The 19774-nt window shown below is 37.4% G+C and overlaps 3 protein-coding genes across 4 annotated transcripts in view; 2 read left to right on the top strand and 1 right to left on the bottom strand.

Moving 5' to 3' along the window:
• The window catches only part of LOC122058156 (V-type proton ATPase subunit a1-like), a 67238-nt gene extending 62103 nt beyond the window's left edge, over positions 1-5135 (top strand). The window contains exons 13-18 of the mRNA XM_042620675.1: positions 1795-2001; positions 2138-2321; positions 2420-2503; positions 3472-3665; positions 3757-3816; positions 4324-5135. Coding sequence (XP_042476609.1) covers positions 1795-2001; positions 2138-2321; positions 2420-2503; positions 3472-3665; positions 3757-3816; positions 4324-4528 — 934 coding nt within the window. The 3' untranslated portion in view covers positions 4529-5135. The remainder of the gene's footprint in view (positions 1-1794; positions 2002-2137; positions 2322-2419; positions 2504-3471; positions 3666-3756; positions 3817-4323) is intronic.
• A 5234-nt stretch (positions 5136-10369) lies between these two features.
• LOC122058249 (DDB1- and CUL4-associated factor 8) lies at positions 10370-14117 on the top strand. Its single transcript, XM_042620849.1, has 5 exons — positions 10370-10751; positions 11293-11544; positions 12547-12690; positions 12791-13477; positions 13564-14117. Exons 1-5 carry the CDS (start codon positions 10644-10646, stop codon positions 13813-13815), a joined length of 1443 nt encoding a protein of 480 aa, XP_042476783.1. The 5' UTR covers positions 10370-10643; the 3' UTR covers positions 13816-14117.
• A 3448-nt stretch (positions 14118-17565) lies between these two features.
• Positions 17566-19774, bottom strand: LOC122057406 (probable RNA-binding protein ARP1). Of its 2 annotated transcripts, none has more exons than XM_042619486.1 (6): positions 19306-19774; positions 19023-19206; positions 18797-18929; positions 18661-18703; positions 18266-18500; positions 17566-17941 (listed from the first exon to the last, which is right to left on the bottom strand). In XM_042619486.1, exons 1-6 carry the CDS (start codon positions 19507-19509, stop codon positions 17916-17918), a joined length of 825 nt encoding a protein of 274 aa, XP_042475420.1. In that variant the 5' UTR covers positions 19510-19774; the 3' UTR covers positions 17566-17915. The 2 variants fall into 2 exon arrangements, with proteins under 2 accessions (XP_042475420.1, XP_042475422.1); XM_042619488.1 differs by having other exon boundaries at positions 17566-17961; positions 19306-19773.

Raw genomic sequence — 19774 nt, 5'->3', positions numbered from 1 at the left:
CGAACCAGCCCCTTATCATGTGCCCTTATAATTTCAGCAACGGCATTTGTTCTCTGACGATGTGGACAAGTCTTCGCATAATGCCCAACCTCTTGCTGGTGATAACATTGCATTTTATTGCCACTGGTCATAGGTGTCTTCCTTTTTTCAGAACGTGGAGGGAATGTGGCGTATGTAGGAGATATAGACCCTATAGTAGTAAAGTTTGGTGCTGGAAATTTTTTCTCATGCTCTCCAACTTGAGAACCAAACCTTTTACCTGGCTGTACCATAAGTTTCTGTACTCGAAGAGCCCTGTCAAAGCAATCTCTCACTGTATACACATCAGCCACACCAATTCCCTTATTAATTTCAGCTCGCAATCCCAGTCAAAACCGAAAGTAATTGCCTCTCATTCTCCCCAATGCCTATGCGAGAATAAAGTGCATTAAATCTATTCATATACTCTGCAATAGTCATATACTCCTGACGAAGAGAGTTCAATTGGTCTTGTATGCGAACTTTAAAGTTACGTGGCAAGTACTTGTCAAACAGTTCTTGCTTTATCTCCTCTCATGTAGTAGGTTCTCTACCACGGTCTTCAAGTTCTTGCTCATGGGTCCTTCATGAATCACGGGCAGCCTCAATTAGCTCAGCACGAGCTTATTTGATTTTTCGTTACTCAGATAGGTCATAGTAATCAAAATAGTTATCCAATGCAGCTATCCATTCATAAAACACTTGAGGGTCATGCATACCATCATACTCTTTGAGGTCAAGCTTGACCTTTTGTGAGTCTCTCCTGAGTGTCTACGATATGTAGGACGTTCAGTGTCAAAGTAACCCCTCATATACTCTTTAAAGGTGGGTTGCACTACAAGAATTCTCTGTGGTCCTCTCAGATTAGGGTTAGGCCTCCTGTTAACCAATTGAGCAATTGATTTCATAGAGGCTTCCACTTTAGGTGGTATATGAGTGCCATGGTTAGGTTGTTGTTGTTGGGTTTCCACAGCCAATACCCTTGCACCAAGTGTTTGTTGTTCAGCCCTTATTGTCTATAGTATCTCCATCATAGAAGCCATGGAGTTCTTCAACTCAGTAATAGGGTTGTCCTCTGCCATGCTCTGATACCACTTAATGTAGACTAGGGTAGGTGAACCAACCAAGTCTCAACTGCATGAACTGGTTTGATGAGCAGGGATGGATTCCTTGAATAACAACCTTGAAAAGAAGAAGAAGAACACTTGGAGAAGATCCTCCTGGGTTTCCCACCGCAAGGAGTCGAATGGATCATACACCACTCCCTTTCACTGTGATCAAACACACAGCAGTCCCAGCAGAGACATAGCAGCAGCAGCAGCAAGTAATTTTATTTGTATAAATCGCAGGCTATAGCGAGAGCCCTCATAATATTTAATGGGGCTTAGCCTCATAGTGAGCGTAAGAGAAATCTTTCATTTCACTTTTGCGATTAATTGGATTTCGTATCATATCATGATGTCTTAACTTAGAATATTTGTCTATAGCCTTTTCCTTACTCTTGAGTCATAAAAGTTTTAGTCAACTATTTTACCAGCTGATCTTGTTCTTAGTTTGATAATATGGCAATTTCGCTGTCATGCTGAACTTTATACATTCCAATTATTGTGTATATTTCCTCGCTCACCTTGTTGTATCTATTAACTTGCATGTATGCATTTTAATTTATTGATCTACCTGAGTTATTTGTATGCTTTTATAGTATTTTCGGGGTTTTCTAAACTCGAGTTTTTTTCTGCTGGATGGTTAATAATTAATTTCATGTCCTTTGATCAGTGATGCACGTACAGTTGGTCTGATCAAATACCGTGATACATACCCGTTTGGTGTGGATCCCAGCTGGCGTGGAAGTCGTTCAGAGCTGCCTTTCCTTAACTCTCTTAAAATGAAGATGTCTATATTGTTTGGTGTGGTTCAGATGAACCTAGGAATCATATTAAGTTACTTCAATGCAAGATTCTTTGCCAGCTTCTTGGATATAAGGTCCTCTCCATTTTCCTCTTTTTTTTTTTTTTTTTTCCTCTTCCCCTTCTTTACCTTTAATACTTTTAAGTTTTTTTTCTGTCTTCTTCCAAAAGGCATTGGAGAAGAGGTTTCTGATTCAAAAATTTATTTATAGGTATCAGTTTGTCCCACAGATGATCTTTTTCAACTGCCTTTTTGGGTATCTTGCACTCCTCATTGTCATTAAGTGGTGCACAGGGTCTCAAGCAGACCTATATCATGTCATGATTTACATGTTCTTGAGCCCCACTGATGATCTTGGTGGTAATCAATTGTTGTGGGCTCAGAGACCATTACAGGTATTGGCTCCTAATCTTACCATTGGATTTACTAGGTGCAAGTATTATCCCGATATTTTATTCAAAGTTTTCTGAATTTTGTCATTTTCTGCTCACAGATTTTGTTGTTGCTTTCGGCTATTGTTGCTGTTCCTTGGATGCTTTTTCCAAAGCCTTTGATTTTGAGGAAGATTCATTTAGAGGTAATGTGGATGTTGGATTCACTAATGTGATGCATCTTGGAAGTAATGTTTGAATCTAGCAATTTTCTCTTGCTGATTTATTATTAGTATTCCTTTGCACCTTCAGTAATAGTGATTTATTTAATGTTTTTATTTTTCATTTATCAACACGGAAAGCTTTGAATGTTTAGGTACGCTTTTGGTTTTCTATTTCCCAACAACATACATGAATTGGACAAATATTTGAGATGTATTTCATTGGTCGTAGGAGGTTTTAATGTTGGTTTAATCATATTGATGATAGATGAAGTTGTATTTAATTTGTACCAGATTGAGATGACTTAGAGGTTGCCTAATAAGATTATCTCATGATAATTGATAGTTATAATTTTTATTTCTTCCGATGGGTAAAACTTGGGGCTGAGGGAGTGGGGAAGGGGAAAGATGAAGGTGGAATTCGAACCAAGGCCTCTTGGATAGTTGGATGATACCTGTAGGCTTTACCAATGCAACACATAGTATGATCAGTCTAATTATATTTTCTTAGAAAATTGAAATGCAATAGCTAGATATGATTCTGGCTTGTTTAAATATTTTTCTTTCTATGTTTTTCTGTCTATACTTCTGTCAATTAACTTTAAAACTATGTAAACGACTTAACAATTTAATATTTTGCCCAATCCATCTTCTTATGTCTACTACTGCATCAGTTGCTTTCATCTGCGATCAAAGGCATTTCAGGAATTCCTGAAAACAGTAATATGCCTGTTTAGGTACTTTGTTATGCTGATTGCTGACCAATTTCATTTTCTTTTAATCCTGAATGTTGATTAATCTCAGATACCAAAGTGACCCCGAAATAGAGGTCTTCATGTGCTATAGAACTATGTTCTTTACATTTACAATACAAGCAATTGAGACTATTTGCCTGAAGAATCTGAATAATTCCGGAACCTGTTTCTGATTTCCTCTCTGTTGAATATTTCTAGAGATTTCAAGGACGTACATATGGGCTTCTAGGCACATCTGAGATGGATCTGGATTCAGAACCTGGTTCTGCACGGCAACGTCATGAGGAATTCAATTTTAGTGAGGTCGTCATCCATCAAATGATTCACGCCATTGAGTTTGTTCTAGGTTCAGTCTCAAATACTGCTTCTTACCTTCGGCTTTGGGCTCTTAGGTACATCAAAATATTGCTCCTTGTGTCCTTTCTCATTTCCATTTCAGAAATTTTTGTTGTTTGGCTGATGGACCGTGCTCTGCTCTAACAGCTTAGCCCACTCAGAGTTATCAACTGTCTTCTATGAGAGAGTCCTCCTGCTTGCATGGGGGTGAGTTCTAACTCAAATTTTTGGTATCTTCCTCCCAATTTTTTGTTTGTTTCTCCAATTGGTGCATGGAACATGGATTGTAAGATGGCGAATTTGTATTTCCACCTTTCGCTAAAAACCGAACCAGTGCTAGAAATATTTTTCAGTGGGTTATAGGGCAGGGTTTCAAAGTGTGTGGCTGTGGCTGGTGTGCTTAAATGACATGTTGTTCCACTAGGAGTGGGGAACTTGCGCATTCCATTGTCAACTTAATGTATACTGAATCTGCTTATTAGCCTAGGGATAATATGAAGATATCAGGACTGCAACCTTAAGGTTTCCGAAGTAGAATTGATATATTTGATAACTAAAACAAGCACATTAATCTAGAAAATTCCCCTGGGTTCCATTTAGAGTTGCACATGCATGTGATAGGTGCATGCACATATCAGTCGTGTATTGATTTTGGATATTCATGAACTGCTGCAATTTGATACTTACTGTTACAAATGCCGATTATTTTGGCAGGTTTGATAATATATTCATCAGACTGGCAGGGCTAGCAGTTTTTGCATTTGCCACTGCCTTCATATTACTCATGATGGAAACTCTCAGTGCTTTCCTCCATGCTTTGCGTCTTCATTGGGTGGAATTCATGAACAAGTTCTATTTTGGTGATGGCTACAAGTTCAGACCCTTCTCATTTGCGTCCTTGCCAGAGGAGGAAGATTGATCCTCTCTAATTTCCTTGGAGGAAACCATAATGTTGTTTTTCATTAACTTGAAAAGGAAGTGTGAAGATGAAATCGAGATCCAACAATCACAGTGAACAGATTTTGCTGGGTCGATAGGAAAGAATCTGATGCAAACTGCAGAGGATGACCACTTTGCTGTGTGATTCGCGGCTCCACTTAGTGTATATTTATACACAAATTGTTTGGGAGATTTTGGGTATAGAAAAATATCATTCTACGATAGGAAGTCGGTAATCTATAATTGAGCTCCTGTAAATTTATTTTACCTTTTTTATACTCAACACCCCCCCCCCTTTTTCTTCTCCGATCCCCCTATCAAAAGAGGCGTTAGATTTCATTTTTGTAAAGAGGAGCTTGGAATTCCTGATACTCCCAACATTTCCTGTATGTCACTTCTGCAGAGAAGCTGATTTTTGAAAATATTCAGAGTTGGTGTCCATCATGCAGAAACTGGCCCTCATAGAGAGTTCTCTTTTGAGTGTTTGCTTCTTCCCACATGGAAGGGAACTTTTGTATCATCACATTCTTACATGTTTAAACTCTTATTTTTTGTAAAATAAAGCCCGTGATGAGCTGATTACTTTATTTCCAGTGAACTTTTGCATCTTAGGCCCTCTTTGGTGTCATTTTTCTTTTTTATTTTTGTTCACAAAAATGGTTTTTGCTGCATTTGGTAACATTAATGCTGTTTGTTTCTATTTAAAAAAAAATTGGTAAAACAAAAAAACCAAAAAGAGATCAAGAGTCATTTATGTGTTTTGGTAAAAAATGATTTTCAGTTATTTTTTTGCTGGGCTTTAATGAGCATGTGTGTAAAGGCTCATTATGAATGGGTAAAATAGTCATTTGTTTTGTAATTAGAAATTCAAGCCCTTTGCCCCCTCTTTTTTAGTCTAAAGTGGAGAAAGAGAGTTATAAAAAAGATGGGTGAAGGGAATTTTTTTACTCATTTCTTTAAAAAACTATTTTGCACATACAGATACCAAACTATTTCGCAGAAAAAAAAAATTCATTTTTATCAATTAGTTATCAAACCATGTTTATGTTTTGATAAAAATGATTTTTGTTAAATAGATAAAAATAAAAAAGAAAAATGATACCAAAAAGGGCCTTAGTCGTCTATGATAGATAATGTTAATGGCATATTTTTCAATGGTTTGATGAATTTCAAAAAATACAATTAGATCCGCTCTTCATAGACAAACTTGTATCGTAGCAAAAATGTCCGAAGGAACTGTTAATCTAGTGCACCACACCAGTGTTATAATTCTCACTCTCTCAGAATTGTTACGGTGAGGGGCTGCCTTGGAATGAGCACTGTTTAAGTCATTTCGGTAATGCACATCTTTATTTGGGTAATTCGATTAAGAAAAAACGTTTACTATGAGGGAGTGTGACTCCAGCACACATGGGGGCATGAAATGATCAGTTCATCCTTTATGAAATGAAAAATAGCCCCTCTGTGGATGCTTCCTTATGCATTCTCATTGGTTCTCATGCTCGTGTAGGTACCACATTCTTCCACACAAAACATTTCTCATTTGATTAAATGAAAGATTGAGTAGGTAATCTATAAATCATAACCCATTTTAGGTGATAATAGATTTCCATTTCAAATCTATATCGATGGATGAAGAAATCAAATATGGTGATCATGGTTCTAAGTATTGGTATTAGATCAGTTGTATCGTATCAATGTCGACTGAAACTAATACTGACTAATCTAGATCGGGTATCCGTATTAATTTAGGTACAATAGTAAAAAAAAGTAGCAAAATTGACTGATACAATCTGATCCAGGTTGGTATTGGCATGCCAATGCTAATACCGATACCGATAACTAAATCCATGGTGGTGATTCATTTTTTGTTGCTTTCCTATAATTTTATTATGTACCAAGCCATTAGTATAGGAGCATGGAAAGTCTATTATATGTGGAAATAGATTAGAATTTTAAATGCAGGTGGATAGTCCGGAAAAGAAAAAGAAAAAAGAAAGAATAATTAAAAATGAATTTGAGAAGAGAGATGAGATAATAAACTTTTTTTTTTCTTAAGAGAAAAAAAAGGTGCTCCATAATAGTGATCCCCCCTCCCCCCCCCCAACCTATCAGTTTTTGGTTATGATGGTCTCCTATTTGTTTAAAAAATCCTTAGTTCATTGTTGATGACTTCAAGCAATTAGAGGATACTTGAATTTTCTAGACATTTTGAGCTCTTTTTTTTTTTTTTTTTTTTTTTTTATGTGAAGGATGTTTTTGGCCTTTGAATCTTAATGTAGAAGATATGAATAGAGCTTATTTTAAGCATTATATGAGTTTTAGCTCCAATTTTCCCACAGATGCTACTGAGTTTTAGCTCAAATAATTATCACACTTTAGGATTGCGGGCATCGAAAATACCATAAAATGGGGGAGATAAATAAAATAAACTTATTTGACAATTGATTGGACTGTGCTATCACAGTCACCATTACATTAGCATTTTTGTATTGAAACTGATGGATAATTTATTAATTGATATCTTCATTCCCCCACCCCCCCACCCGGGCGCCCACCTCTTGTTTTGCTTATGTTTCACTATTTACTTTTCTTAATTTTTTAGTTTTAATTATTGGAAAATTTTCTCCTTAATTACTGATGTAAGATTTCAGATGGGTTCTTATGTAACATTTCTCTTCAAAGGACCAGAGAATAAGATCCAAAGTCCAGACTGAACATCCAAGTTCTCATTATATATTCTATTTTTCAAAGGTTTTCTTTATAATTTATGGAGAAAAAAAGCTCGACGCTCAGAGTGCAGATTTCAACATGTGTCCTCTCACATAATGTGTTTAAGGTCCACACTAGCACGATTTTCTGTTCTTATTATATGCTCCATATGGATGGTATCATTCTCTGCACTATCATAGATCTCATGTGTAGATTCTTCCTCCACGATAGTGTTTTTTTGGGTAACCCGATTCCCATAATTGATTTATTTTTGGTTGTATGCCTTTTATGGGGGTTTTAATTTTGCACTGAACAGTAAATTATATGAATGGGACCACTCCAATTAAAAATAGGGTTTAATAACTTTTGACTAAATCATTGAAGAAAAAAAGTACTTAGATTTGTGGCAAATTACCTGGTTGTGACTTGTGACATGCCCCTGAGAATGTTATGTCTTTTAAGTATGTGGACTAGATCTGGTGCTTAACTTTAACACAACAAATAGAACATAATTCATTCTACTAATAACACATCATCGTAGCTTTAGAATGGGGGCTACAACTACCACCATCTAATGTGATTTTTATGACTTTGTTTGGATCTAAACAGGGAGAGTCATGATCAAACTTAAGACTAGCAAATCAGCTTCCTTTTTTATCTGTTCACTTTTTAATAGGCTTTATAGCTCGAACAACTTCATAGAAATGTACTAATTCAGATTTAGTTTCTCTTTTCCGTAAATGAAGAGAGAAGTGGTGATTTGATGTTATGATTGAACTTTAGAAAAAGTAAATGAAGTGATGTCTATTGTTGAAGATGTATAATACCCTTCTCCACTTCAATCAAAGGGTCAGATCTTGTGGATGAAGTGATTCTCACATTGCCATGTTTAAGAGACATTGGTTTCCACTATTTTTGGTGAAACATCTAAAGCATATTTGATGGTATTTTATTTTTTTTAAAAACATATTTAAACATATACTCAATTGTAATTATGACAAATATTTTTTATGTAAACATTGTAATTATGACATTAAACAACACATAATTTCACATCATAATAGTTAAATTTATGTTTCTAACTTTCTAATTTTCCCATGGTCATTGCTTGTAGAAACTGTCTGGGGGTGTAGGTCCAAGACTTTTTTTCCAAAGATAATTGAAATAGGAAAATTCTCCCATTTTTTTCCTCTATTCAGTAGCGGACGGTCAGCCTAGGTCTTCCTCAAATGACTGCCCTACTCATCATAAAAAATAGAAATTTCACCATTATTGATGTTTTCGTGAATTATTGATCTGTTTTTACCATACTGCCTTATAAAGAACCCTCTCCCTTAAATTTATGTTACTAACTTTCTAATTTCCCCGTAAAACACACGGGTCATTGCTTGTAGAAAATATATGATTGTAGGCCTTCCTAGAAAGACAACTAAGTCCATATCCTTTGATAGTGGACCCTATTTTACCAAAAAAAAAAAAGGATAATGGACCCTATATTTTGATGAACAAAATAAAGTGATACGCCTACCAAGGTTATAAGAATCGATATCGGTCTCAATAGATATAAATACGATACTAACATGGATCAGCTGACATCAGGTCAGATCAAACATAATTTACAAACGATCCACTTTTTAGCCATTGCATTCAATTCGTATCGGTATCACATCAATATCGAATTCTGGTGATATTGATACGTGAATATGAACACCAATACTCAGAACCATACTAGAACTACCTTGATTTAAACATGCAATGAAAGAAATTGATTTCAAATCGGTATTGAATTCTAGTAATATGATATATACCATATCAATATGCAAATCTGATACCGATACTTAGAACCATACAAGTTATAACTTGTGTTTCAAACGCATACAGTAGAATCATAAATAGATTTCATAACTACTGCACCCACTAAGAATGTTATCAAAAAACAACTGCACTACTAAGGATCACTCTGGTCCTTCACATAAGGGTTGGTAGTTAATGGTTGGAGGCATGGCTTGAAAATATGCTATCAGTTCAATCGTATGGGTATTGATTAATGGTTAAGACTGATATCAATACTTGATCGATCTTGTATTTGTGTAACAGTTTGTAGTGAAGGTAAATTTATCTAAAAATCGAATTTTTAATAAAAATATATGCAAATTCGGTATATATCGATATTTAAAAAGGATGGAGAAAGGGTTTAAAACTGAATTTGAATCTGTTGTTCATACGATCACCTAGTTGTACAAGTCAGCATCCAACACTTATCCCACTCACTGTCATTACACATGTGAAGAGTGGTATATTTGAAAGTAAAATGGATGAATGTTGAATGCTGAAATGTACGATCATGTGATCGTATGATCGAGCAACTGATCCTTTCTCGTTAAAACTGTTACAATATGAGTAAGAATGGTAAAAAAATCCAAGGGTGTAAAAAATGAGACCAGCTTGATTGAATAGATCGAAATTGATCGCACTCTTTATTGGTTTGGTATTAGTTTTGATTTCTAGAGTTCAATAAAAGATCGAAATCAATCAGATTGATCAATAAAATAGAAGGAAGTCAGTTGTTTTGAATCGAAATCGAGAAAAAAAAAATTGATAAAATTCAATATAGGTTTACAATTTTTTCCTTTTTATATATGAAAAACTGAGATCAGGTCAATGATAGACCAATAAGGAACAATTAAAGAAATATGGAATTCATTAATTTTAATTAAAACAACTGAAAATTTTACTTAAATCGATCGATTCTTAAAAGAGATCTAGACATTCTCATAGTGAGACAAATGTAAAAACAATGGAAGCAAGAGAAAGAGCATCAATTCGTACAAAGAATTATAAATAGTTCACATGCTACGGAGATAGGATACAAAAAAAAGCTAAGAAAGATGAATTTATGAAAAAAAGAATATTATTCATTTGCGTTTAAAGGAAGTTAGGTGGAGGCAGGAGCATCTCCTTCACCCCCACTCCCTATGTGTCTAAACGTGGAAAACGCAAATGGATGAAATTTTTTTCTCTATTTTTATTCTTCGAAGCCACGTAAACAATATAAAAATTTAGATGGAGAACATATGAAGCCAAAGAGTGGAATGAGGTCAAGTTGCCGTAGATGGACTCTTGCATAGAGTCAGCTATGTAACTATATGGAAAATTCCTTTTCTATAAAATATATAGGAGAAAATTCCTTTAAAATAAGTCTATTGGGTGCCACTATCAGCAACCAAAGGTGATGTCGGTTCTATATCGTCTCTCCCATCATCGATTACCTGAAGGTTGAGGATTCGATCTCGTCTCTCCTTTTCAGATATAAAAAACCGTACAGGATTTTGTTGCAGAGGTTCTGAAACTGAGACAGTAAAGGGTTTCTGATACCGGCAAAAATGGAGGCTAGTTCTAAAGTATCTCGAAGTGGGTTTGCGGAGATTAGGCGGAGGGAGATTGGTTTATCCCAACCTAGAAGCTTTGCTTATCGAATCGGTGGTTCAGAGGTTTGATCCTTTTCTCTCTCTCTCTTTCTTCATAGTTTCTTTCCTTTTGATTTCCAAGAATCGAATTTGATGCTGGGGATCATAGCTGGATGTTGAAGTTTTGTTCAATTAGTGTGAAGCTTTAGATAGCGCAGAGTTCCAAGTCTGAATTTTCCGTTTGTTGATGACTGATCTCGTATATGGCATGTGGAATTCTGGGTTTCTTTTGGAATGTTTTTTAACACTTAAAACGGAAGATGTTTACTGCTTTTGCGGCGCTGGTTAGGTGAAGAATGTTCTTGTGAAGTCTTTCAGTCCCAAATTCAAATACCTATTTCAGAAAATTCGTTCCATCCACAAAAAAAGTTTTGGATTAAAATGAAAGAATTCGTCTTGGATAGTCTTTTCTATAATAATTTCGATTCTTTTTTCCTTTTATTATTTGTTGCATCTGATTAAGAATGCAAATTTTTAAACCCTATGTTTTCCTCATCTGTATCTAAATAATTAGGTCTTTGGGGATTTGCTTAGTTATCTTATTTAGTCTTAATCTCTGGAACAGGCTCTGGTGAAACGGGTTCAGCTTTACGGGAAGCTAGAGGGTCATGGAGGTTGTGTAAATTCTGTGCAATTCAACTCTGCTGGTGACCTTCTAGTGTCAGGCTCGGATGACAAACATGTAATATTTTGGAACTGGGCAGCCAAAACTAAAAAGTTCAAGTACTCTTCTGGCCATTCAGACAACATATTCCAGACTAGAATTATGCCTTTTACAGATGATAGAACAATAATAACCTCCGCAGGTGATGGCCAGGTATATGTCTATATTGGTGTGGAGAATGGTGAATGCACTTCCCTATTTGATAATTTTAGTCGGCTAGGAACTGCCTCACAATTTGTTTGCACAATGAATTGGGATTTCTTTCTTTTCTTTTCTTTTAGCACCTTTCTTTTTTTCTTTATTCCTCTTTTTTCGTTTTTGAAAAAGAGTCGAGCCTGTAAAACTCAGACATCTATGCATCAACTAGCTCGTCAATCTAGGCTTGTTAAGTTTTATTCTGATATTGTAACTAAAATATGGCAACAAGGTTTTCATGCATAGACATTATTCCTTTATTTTTAATATCCAAGAGCATAGCTTGAGGGAAAGTGAGAAATATGATCATGCTTAGGGCACTTTGTTAAACTACCCCCCTAATCTGACCATATATAAAAATTTATGTATGCCAGATTCCTTTTGTAAGATCTACACTGTAGGGGATTCTCTGTTCCTTCAATGGTGAAGTTAGAGTTTTGTTATGTGTGTCTCGAATTCTTGTACCTGTTTTGAAGATTGCCCCGCTCCAACATTTTTTTGTGGCAACCCGAATGGGAAATTTTGTGAGGCTTGTGATGGTAGCAATGGGCGACTCGATGAATCGATCCGAATTGGAGGAGTATTTATTTGCTTTATTGTCTTGTTGAACAAGTAAGAGAAAACAGAGTGATTTGGGGATTTTTCGAGTCAGGGTTTCTGGGTAAGAGTTCTTGTTGTAACTATTGGTGTTCTTGAGAGATCTCCGTTGTATCTTTTCTTCCATTGTATAGTGAATCATCTTCAGCTTCGTCCGTGGATGTAGCACATTATATTGGTGTGAAAACCACATTAAATCTCTATGTAATCTATGCTTTAATCTGCTTATTTCTTCATGTTTCTTGGTTTTTGCTCTAACAAGTTTGTTATATAGCATAACCTGTCTTTGATCCTCATTCCCCTAGATACTAGCTAACCTGCTTCTACATTACCAAATGTGTGAGCATATTCGTTGCATTTCAGGTCAGGCTGGGCCAGGTCCTAGAGAATGGCAAGGTTGATACAAAATGTTTGGGGAAGCACCAGGGACGTATATACAAGCTTGCTGTAGAGCCAGGGAGTCCCCACATTTTTTACAGCTGTGGCGAGGATGGTTTCATACAGCATGTATGGCTCTTTTATAATACCACTTCCAATTGAATCCATCTTTTTTGAAACGGTTCATGGTTGGTTTAGAATTTTAGAACGTTAAATTTTACTTTTGCAGTTTGACCTACGAACTCATTGTGCTACCAAGCTTTTATGTTGCTCTCCATTCCCACAAACCAATAAGACTAACAGAAGCATAAGGTTGAACTCAATTGTGATTGACCCACGAAATCCTAACTATTTTGCTGTGGGAGGATCCAATGAATATGCTCGTGTTTATGACATAAGGAACTGCCAACTGGATTCCTCAAGTAATGCAGATAGGCCAGTAAATACATTCTGTCCCCGTCACTTGATCAACTCTGAAAATGTTCACATCACTGCATTGGCTTATTCTAACAAGAGTGAGCTGCTTGTATCATACAATGATGAACTTGTCTACCTGTTTCAAAAGAACATGGGCATGGGTCCCGATCCGTCGTCTATCCCAACTGAAGATTTGGGGAAACTGGATGAACCACAGGTCTACAAAGGACATAGGAATTCACAAACAGTTAAAGGAGTGAGTTTCTTTGGCCCTAATGACGAGTATGTTTTGAGTGGGTCTGATTGTGGTCATATTTTCATCTGGAGGAAGAAGGGAGGTGAATTATTGCGTTTAATGGAAGGTGATCGGCACATAGTGAACCATCTTGAGCCCCATCCACATGTTCCTGTTCTAGCTACCAGTGGAATAGAAAAGAATGTAAAGCTCTGGGCTCCAATCGCCTCAAATTCTATTCCATTGCCTGGAAATGCGGCTGAGGTATGTCCTTAAATTCAAATTGCAGTCCCATTTCCAAATGCTTCCAGCTCCCAAGTTTTCTGATCTTTTCTCCTCTTCTTGAATAGATAATGGAGTCTAACAGACAAGGCAGAGAGGACCGTTCTCGGATTACACTTACTCCTGATGTTATAATGCATGTATTGAGGCTGCAGAGAAGGCAAACTTTGGCTTACTTTGAAAGGAGGTTCCCTGGGGCTGATCTTGAGAGCGATGAAGAAGATGAGGGTGGAGTGGCTTATGTTTTAGGATTGTCGGATGGCGATGCTTCTTCTGAGGAAGGTATTACTGGAAATTCCAGGGAGTGCAACATTAGCTAAAACATGTATAGGTTGTAAGTATGCACCTTTTTCTTTTTTCCTCCTCACTTTTTTTAAGTTGTAATAGTTGTGAGTTATTCCATAAAGTTCTTGTCGGCTTTTACTAGTTGTAACACAATATTTTGGGTGATTCGAGTCAGTGGGAGTGCATGCCATACATAAATTCTGCTAGGAACTAAACACAGCAATACCATCCATAGTCAGTCTAGGTTTATCTCATTCAAATTCCTAGGCCGTCTGTCTAGAATGAACATGTACTACAGCACCCAAGTAATAAATTGGAATACAACTATAATGCTCTCTACCATGTCTTACAAAATTAGCGGAACCATTGGATGTGGGAAGAAGAGGATGATATTCTGATGATGGCTCCTATGCTTGGTCAGTATATTTCTTGTTTTTCCTTCAATATGATTTGCATTCATTCATTGTTCAATATGTGTTTTTTACTCATGAAAGGTTCTTGAGCATTTTACACTAGATTCTAGGAAGTTCCTTGTTTGCAACTGACTTTGAGTTGATCATATGTTACACTTTTCTTCCCTAATTTTGGAAATTCTCTATGAATCATAAAGTGATGGGATGATGAGAAAAGGCTAGGGTGTGACTTGGTAGTCTTTCATCAAGCTCTTACTTTTGAAGATCTTGAAGATCTATGTCTACTATTATTACTTCTGGTATCTTCTCATACCTGGTGCTGATGTAATGGAGGAAGCTTTTCAGGCTTTGTCAATTTTAACAATACATGGTATGTATATCTGCCCTCACCGTCAAAGTAAGCAACTTGAAGCCAATGAAAAATGGGTTGATAGAAATAATGATATTGTCTGCAGAAGGAATATCAGTTGAGAGAGAGAGAGAGTCTTTTTCATTTTTTTAATTGACTAAATCATTTTTTGTGTGGAGGAGACTAATGATTAGGAAGATGCATGTGAGGCAAGAGAATCACCATTACAGTTTCTTAGATTTGATCACAAGGGCATTTACATCAGGAGGTTCTCTCTCTTCTCTCTCTTTTTTCTCTTCATTTTTTTTTTTTTTTGGGGTGGTGGGGGTGGTGGGGGAGAGGGGTGGGGAGGTGCCAAAAATTCCAGATTTCATTGAAGAAAGCTCATGAGTTTACACAGTGAGTGGTTCCATAGTCTGGAACCCAGGTGATGGCAATGAGATGGCCCCATTGGCTACATGGCATGCCTGTCCTCTCCCTTTCTTTGGGAGTTTAGAACACTGCACAGGAAGAGAACACCTGCAACATTTTGAGAATCATCGCGTGGAGCTGTAATGGGAGCATGAGTGCAGGACTGGAGCTGAGAGGGTCTCGAACAGCTCAAACAAGTTCCATAGAATCTGTGTGGTAGCACGCGGCTGGGACACCATGGTATGAAGGATTTGACTTATGACCAATAACAAACACCATGCTCTTGCTAACAATCTGTCTTGGAGGTCGGAGAGATTAAAAGAGTTAAGGAACTACATGGAATAAAAACTGTGGCACAAAATGAATAGGAAAGAGATTCATTTGTGATTGGACGAAATTTAAGCCTGGTGGAAATTTTGTAAATAGTTTACAAAAGCATTTTAAAATGTTATAACTATATTTAAAAGTATTTTGTAGAAATTTTATGTTCAATTAATGGTTGAGACAAACATATTAAGATTTTTTACGGTAATTTATTCCATTCTCTTGTCATGTTTTGAGTTACTCATAGCACACAACCTAGGCAGATCACCTAATAGGATTTTACCACTTAGCATGTAGACTCTTTTGTAGTAGATTAGGGTTTTTGAGCTATAAATAAGCAGTTTTGGGGTGAGAGACAGCAAGTGAAATTGTGGGAGCCTTGTTACAAGTTGCTTGTGATTTTGTCTGGCTCACTCTTTCCTCCATCTTCTTGTTCTTTAGCAAATTAGGGTTTTGAACCCTAGAGGCATAGATAGATAAGAAAGGTCACAAGAAACTTGAATGAATTGCTAAGATCACAGGAAAACTTGACTGAAAGCATCTTTATGACTCCAAAGTGTCTTGGGGCACTCTGACTCATTTAACAGCTGGGGTGTAAAAAATTATGGGCAGGGGATTGATACGCTGCCGGTATAAGATGGAATTTCCCATGCCAAACCAATGGGAGCATCAAAAGGGGATGTTACTCGTGGTTGTTAGGTCACAAGGCTCAGGCAACCACGGAATGGAGTTTGGTCAAATTGTCATACATGTCAACGGCATTGGGTACTGTGTTAATCTCCCTAGAGAACATATTAGAAACTATTTGGAAGCTGCATTCAAGAAAGTGATAGGCTAATAGATAAAGGGACATTAGTGCTCGTTCCTGTGATATAAGAGCATTAATGACTTGAGATTAAGATTGATGTGAAGCATCCATCCCTATCCGTTGATTACGCTGAAGATGGTAGGTTGACTTAACTAAGAAACGACCATCCTTCGCAGCTCTCCACACCATGCAATCTTCTTGTGGGAACAAAGATAAAGGAATCTGTACAATTGCCACTGCTTTAGATAGGTGAAATAAATTGCCCATATGCTCATCTAAGTTCTCAAGCTGGTAGTGTTAGCTGAATTTTAAAATTAGGTAAAGTTAAAATCCAATTATCTTCCATGTGTGAATTCTGTCTCCCCTTCCAACCTTCCATAACAAACCTTCTTTGAGAACCTTCTTCCCCTCAATGATATTGTGCCATGCCCACGATGGACAAAAAATGTTCATTGATTTCATAAATTGAGCCCACGTCGAATCAGGATCACGAAATTCAAGTCCACCTTATCTTTGACGCCCAGTGAATCTTATCAGGATTATCCTTATCTCCCTAGAAGAAATTAAAAAAATCCGTTTGAGAGATATTGTTGTGTCCATCCTTCCGATCATATAGAATCCTTGTCACTGATGTCCTAGTATAGATCGGTTTTAGTAACCTCAAACTGCATAGCCAATCTAAGAGATTAATATCTGTGGGCCATTTGTGTACGGTATTTTCAGAACCCTACAAGAACCAACGCTTGAAGGAGGATTTTTTATTTTTTAAGGTAGATAGATCCCTTGTCCACTTGCTTTGCAATTTATATGAGACAACCCTTCAAATAACAAAATTTTGAGAACCTTACTTCACAGAACATTAAGCAATTGTCAACAGAAGGAAGATGGAAAATAGCTATGGCCCGACCATTCATCTCACTCTATCTAAATGGTATATATTATGTTACAATCCCATATCAGTCATATGGGAACGGCTAGGTGAGTTCTCTTACCGTTCTTATTGAATTGTTGTTCAGATTGATTGAATATAAACTATAGCATGCTCTAACCACGTTACCCAACAGAACCGATATGGCTAGACTTCATTAATTAAAACGGGCCATCATCATTCACGACGGCACAGTATGATTTAGATTAATTATAATTATTATATATTTTTTTTAAATCCATATCGAAAGAAGTCATGGTAGTATACGTGCCTGGGACCTCGTAAATCTCTTGAAGCATTCATGGTGGCCCAGTAACTTTTCCATGTTATATTGATATCCCCATCAGAAGATCTAATTCGCTTTCATTTAATCAATTAATTAACCCAAAAAATTAATAGATAAAAGAGTTTAGAACGTGATTTCTCTAATATTAAAAAAAAAAAAAAAAAAAAAAAAAAAAAAAGATATTCATGGATTTCCTTGAGTTAGAGAGAGAGAGAGAGAAAGATAAATAAATTCCTTATTCGAAGGGGGGAGGTTCTATGCAAAAGTTTGAACGAAACCAGTACATGCTTACCATAAAATATAGAGGTAAACAGATATGATCTTCTGTTACATTTTTCTTATCTTGAGGAGGTTGCATCTTTAGGTGAGATACAGCAGTTAGAGAGAATGAAAGAATCATATCAAAACCCTAAACAAGGACTCTTATAGGATGGAAAGAAAAAAATAATAATGAAGAGATAGAGAGAGAGAGAGAGAGAGAGAGAGAGAGAGAGGAATCCCATATCAGGGAACAATAATATAGTTGTCTTGATTCTTCAGCAACAGCATCACCAGCCTCCTTTCTTCAGTTTTTGTTATTTATAACTTTCATTTAAAAATTTTGAACATCCTTTTCTCATACTTTCCCTTGCTTCCCTGTACCTACTCCACAGCCAAACAAACTGCTTGCATATTAGTTACATCATTGAATTTAATTTACTGACCTGACCTGATCTGGTTATGTTTGGTTGATAAGAAATCGATAGAAAAGAAGAAAAAAAGTATATGTTTATTATTTTCTTTTCTTACCAACCAAACAAACCCTAAAGCCACCGATATGGAGTTTTGTCACTCTCGCGTCCAAACAACCCTTAACACGACATGTGCTGGTGTCTGACACTCCGGTTAGAGCGTCAGAAGGGCATTTTGGGAAATCGAAAGGGCTTGATTTGGTACGACGGCAAAGCATGGCTATAGGGTGAGTACCTGCGTTAGGAGCCATGGCTGGAGGCTTGGAGATGAGAGTAGGGACGGTAGTGATTGGGCCCGCACTTGTTGGAGGGAACATGTGAGCATGTAGTGGCTGGGATTGATGGAAGTGGTAGTAAGGGTACACCGGCATTACTGTATTGGCGGCGTTCAGCATCCCTTGTCCTCCCGGGTACACCTGCGGCGTGAAGTGACCCCCGTTCACGTACGAACCACCCGTATAGCTTAGTTTCTGCGCATCATTCATCGTTTTAGCCACATCAGCAAGATTAACCTAAGCACCAATCTAAAATAAAAAAATTTACAAAAAAAAAAGAAAAACTGCAAGAACCATCTGGACCGTCAATCATCCAATGGGTCCCATCCCGTGCCATAGTGTTGGATTTTCTTACCGGATTGTAACCAAAATCAGCGGCGATGTAGGCGGGAGAATACCTGAAGGAGGGAATAGATTTTCCAATCATTCGAACCAAATCAAGTCGAGCAAAAGAAAGAATGGGACCCCATAGCATCCTTTTCACAACTTACCCGTAGAAAGGAACGGCGTGATGGTTAAGTTGATGGTGATGTGGGTAGGGGGAAGCCGGGGTCCTCGCCGGGTAGTACCACTGCACTGGAGTTGCAGGGGCTGATGACGTGGATCTCGGTCCAGCGTTAGATCCTACATCATTGTCATTAAAGAAATGGCATTTCGGTAAATAACAATAATCCTGGAAGACGAAGTGTGAAAAAAAAAAAAAGGAAGAGAAGATACCTTGTTGTTGCTGCGGCTGTGGTTCCAGACGAGCACCTTGGGCTTGAGGAGTGGAGGAAGAAGAGTTGGATCTGGGGCGGCGAGCTCCAAGAGAGGCGAGGTTGCAGTTGGCACGGCGGCCATTGATTACCGGCGTCGCATCCTCGCAAGCCTTTTTCGCCGCTTCAGCTTCCTTGAACGTCACCTACAGAAACGAAAATGAGAAGAAAAAAAAATAAAGATCATATCTCTTCCGCCATTAAAAATTAACAGATCTGATCGATGCTTTCTAAGGGAGACTTACGAATCCATAGCCTTTGGACCGACCAGTAACCTTGTCGGAGATGATGACGGCCTCCAAGATCTCACCGTACTTCTCGAAGTGTTCTCTCATGGTCTCCTTCTGCGTCTCCCATGCTAGTCCTCCTACGAACACCTTCGTCAGGGTCGTATCACCGAACTGTCCCATACTGTTGATGTTGTTAGTATTGTTACTGATCATCGTCATTGTCTTCTTCCTCCGAACTTCAAACGAATCCCAACTCTAAACCTCTTTCCTCTTCTCTCCTATGATCCAGATCACTGCGAACTCTAACTCGAATTCTTCTCCTTCACCTTCTCCTTCTCCTTCTTCTATTCCAAGTCCATAATAGCTTCTTCGGTTACAGAAGAGATTGAGAAGGATATGTGAGCGCCTGTTGAGGGATATATCATATGTAGAAGAGAGAGATATGAGAGAGAGAGAGGGCAGAGGGGTTTACAGTTTACAGCTC

Source organism: Macadamia integrifolia, chromosome 12, assembly GCF_013358625.1.
Source record: "Macadamia integrifolia cultivar HAES 741 chromosome 12, SCU_Mint_v3, whole genome shotgun sequence".
In the NCBI taxonomy this organism is placed as follows: domain Eukaryota; kingdom Viridiplantae; phylum Streptophyta; class Magnoliopsida; order Proteales; family Proteaceae; genus Macadamia; species Macadamia integrifolia.
Note: the sequence above shows the minus strand (reverse complement) of the source record. Positions and strands in the feature narration are given on the sequence as shown.

What these genes read in the sequence shown, in the direction of transcription:
- LOC122058249 (XM_042620849.1), top strand. Translation starts at nt 10,644, where the DNA reads ATGGAGGCTAGTTCTAAAGTATCTCGAAGTGGGTTTGCGGAGATTAGG. An exon ending in CCTCCGCAGGTGATGGCCAG is followed by an intron (nt 11,545 to 12,546) that starts GTATATGTCTAT and finishes GTTGCATTTCAG; the next exon opens with GTCAGGCTGGGCCAGGTCCT. An exon ending in AGGATGGTTTCATACAGCAT is followed by an intron (nt 12,691 to 12,790) that starts GTATGGCTCTTT and finishes TTACTTTTGCAG; the next exon opens with TTTGACCTACGAACTCATTG.
- LOC122057406 (XM_042619486.1), bottom strand. Translation starts at nt 19,509, where the DNA reads ATGACGATGATCAGTAACAATACTAACAACATCAACAGTATGGGACAG. An exon ending in GGTCCAAAGGCTATGGATTC is followed by an intron (nt 19,207 to 19,305) that starts GTAAGTCTCCCT and finishes TCGTTTCTGTAG; the next exon opens with GTGACGTTCAAGGAAGCTGA. An exon ending in AGCCATGGCTCCTAACGCAG is followed by an intron (nt 17,942 to 18,265) that starts GTACTCACCCTA and finishes GCTGTGGAGTAG; the next exon opens with GTACAGGGAAGCAAGGGAAA.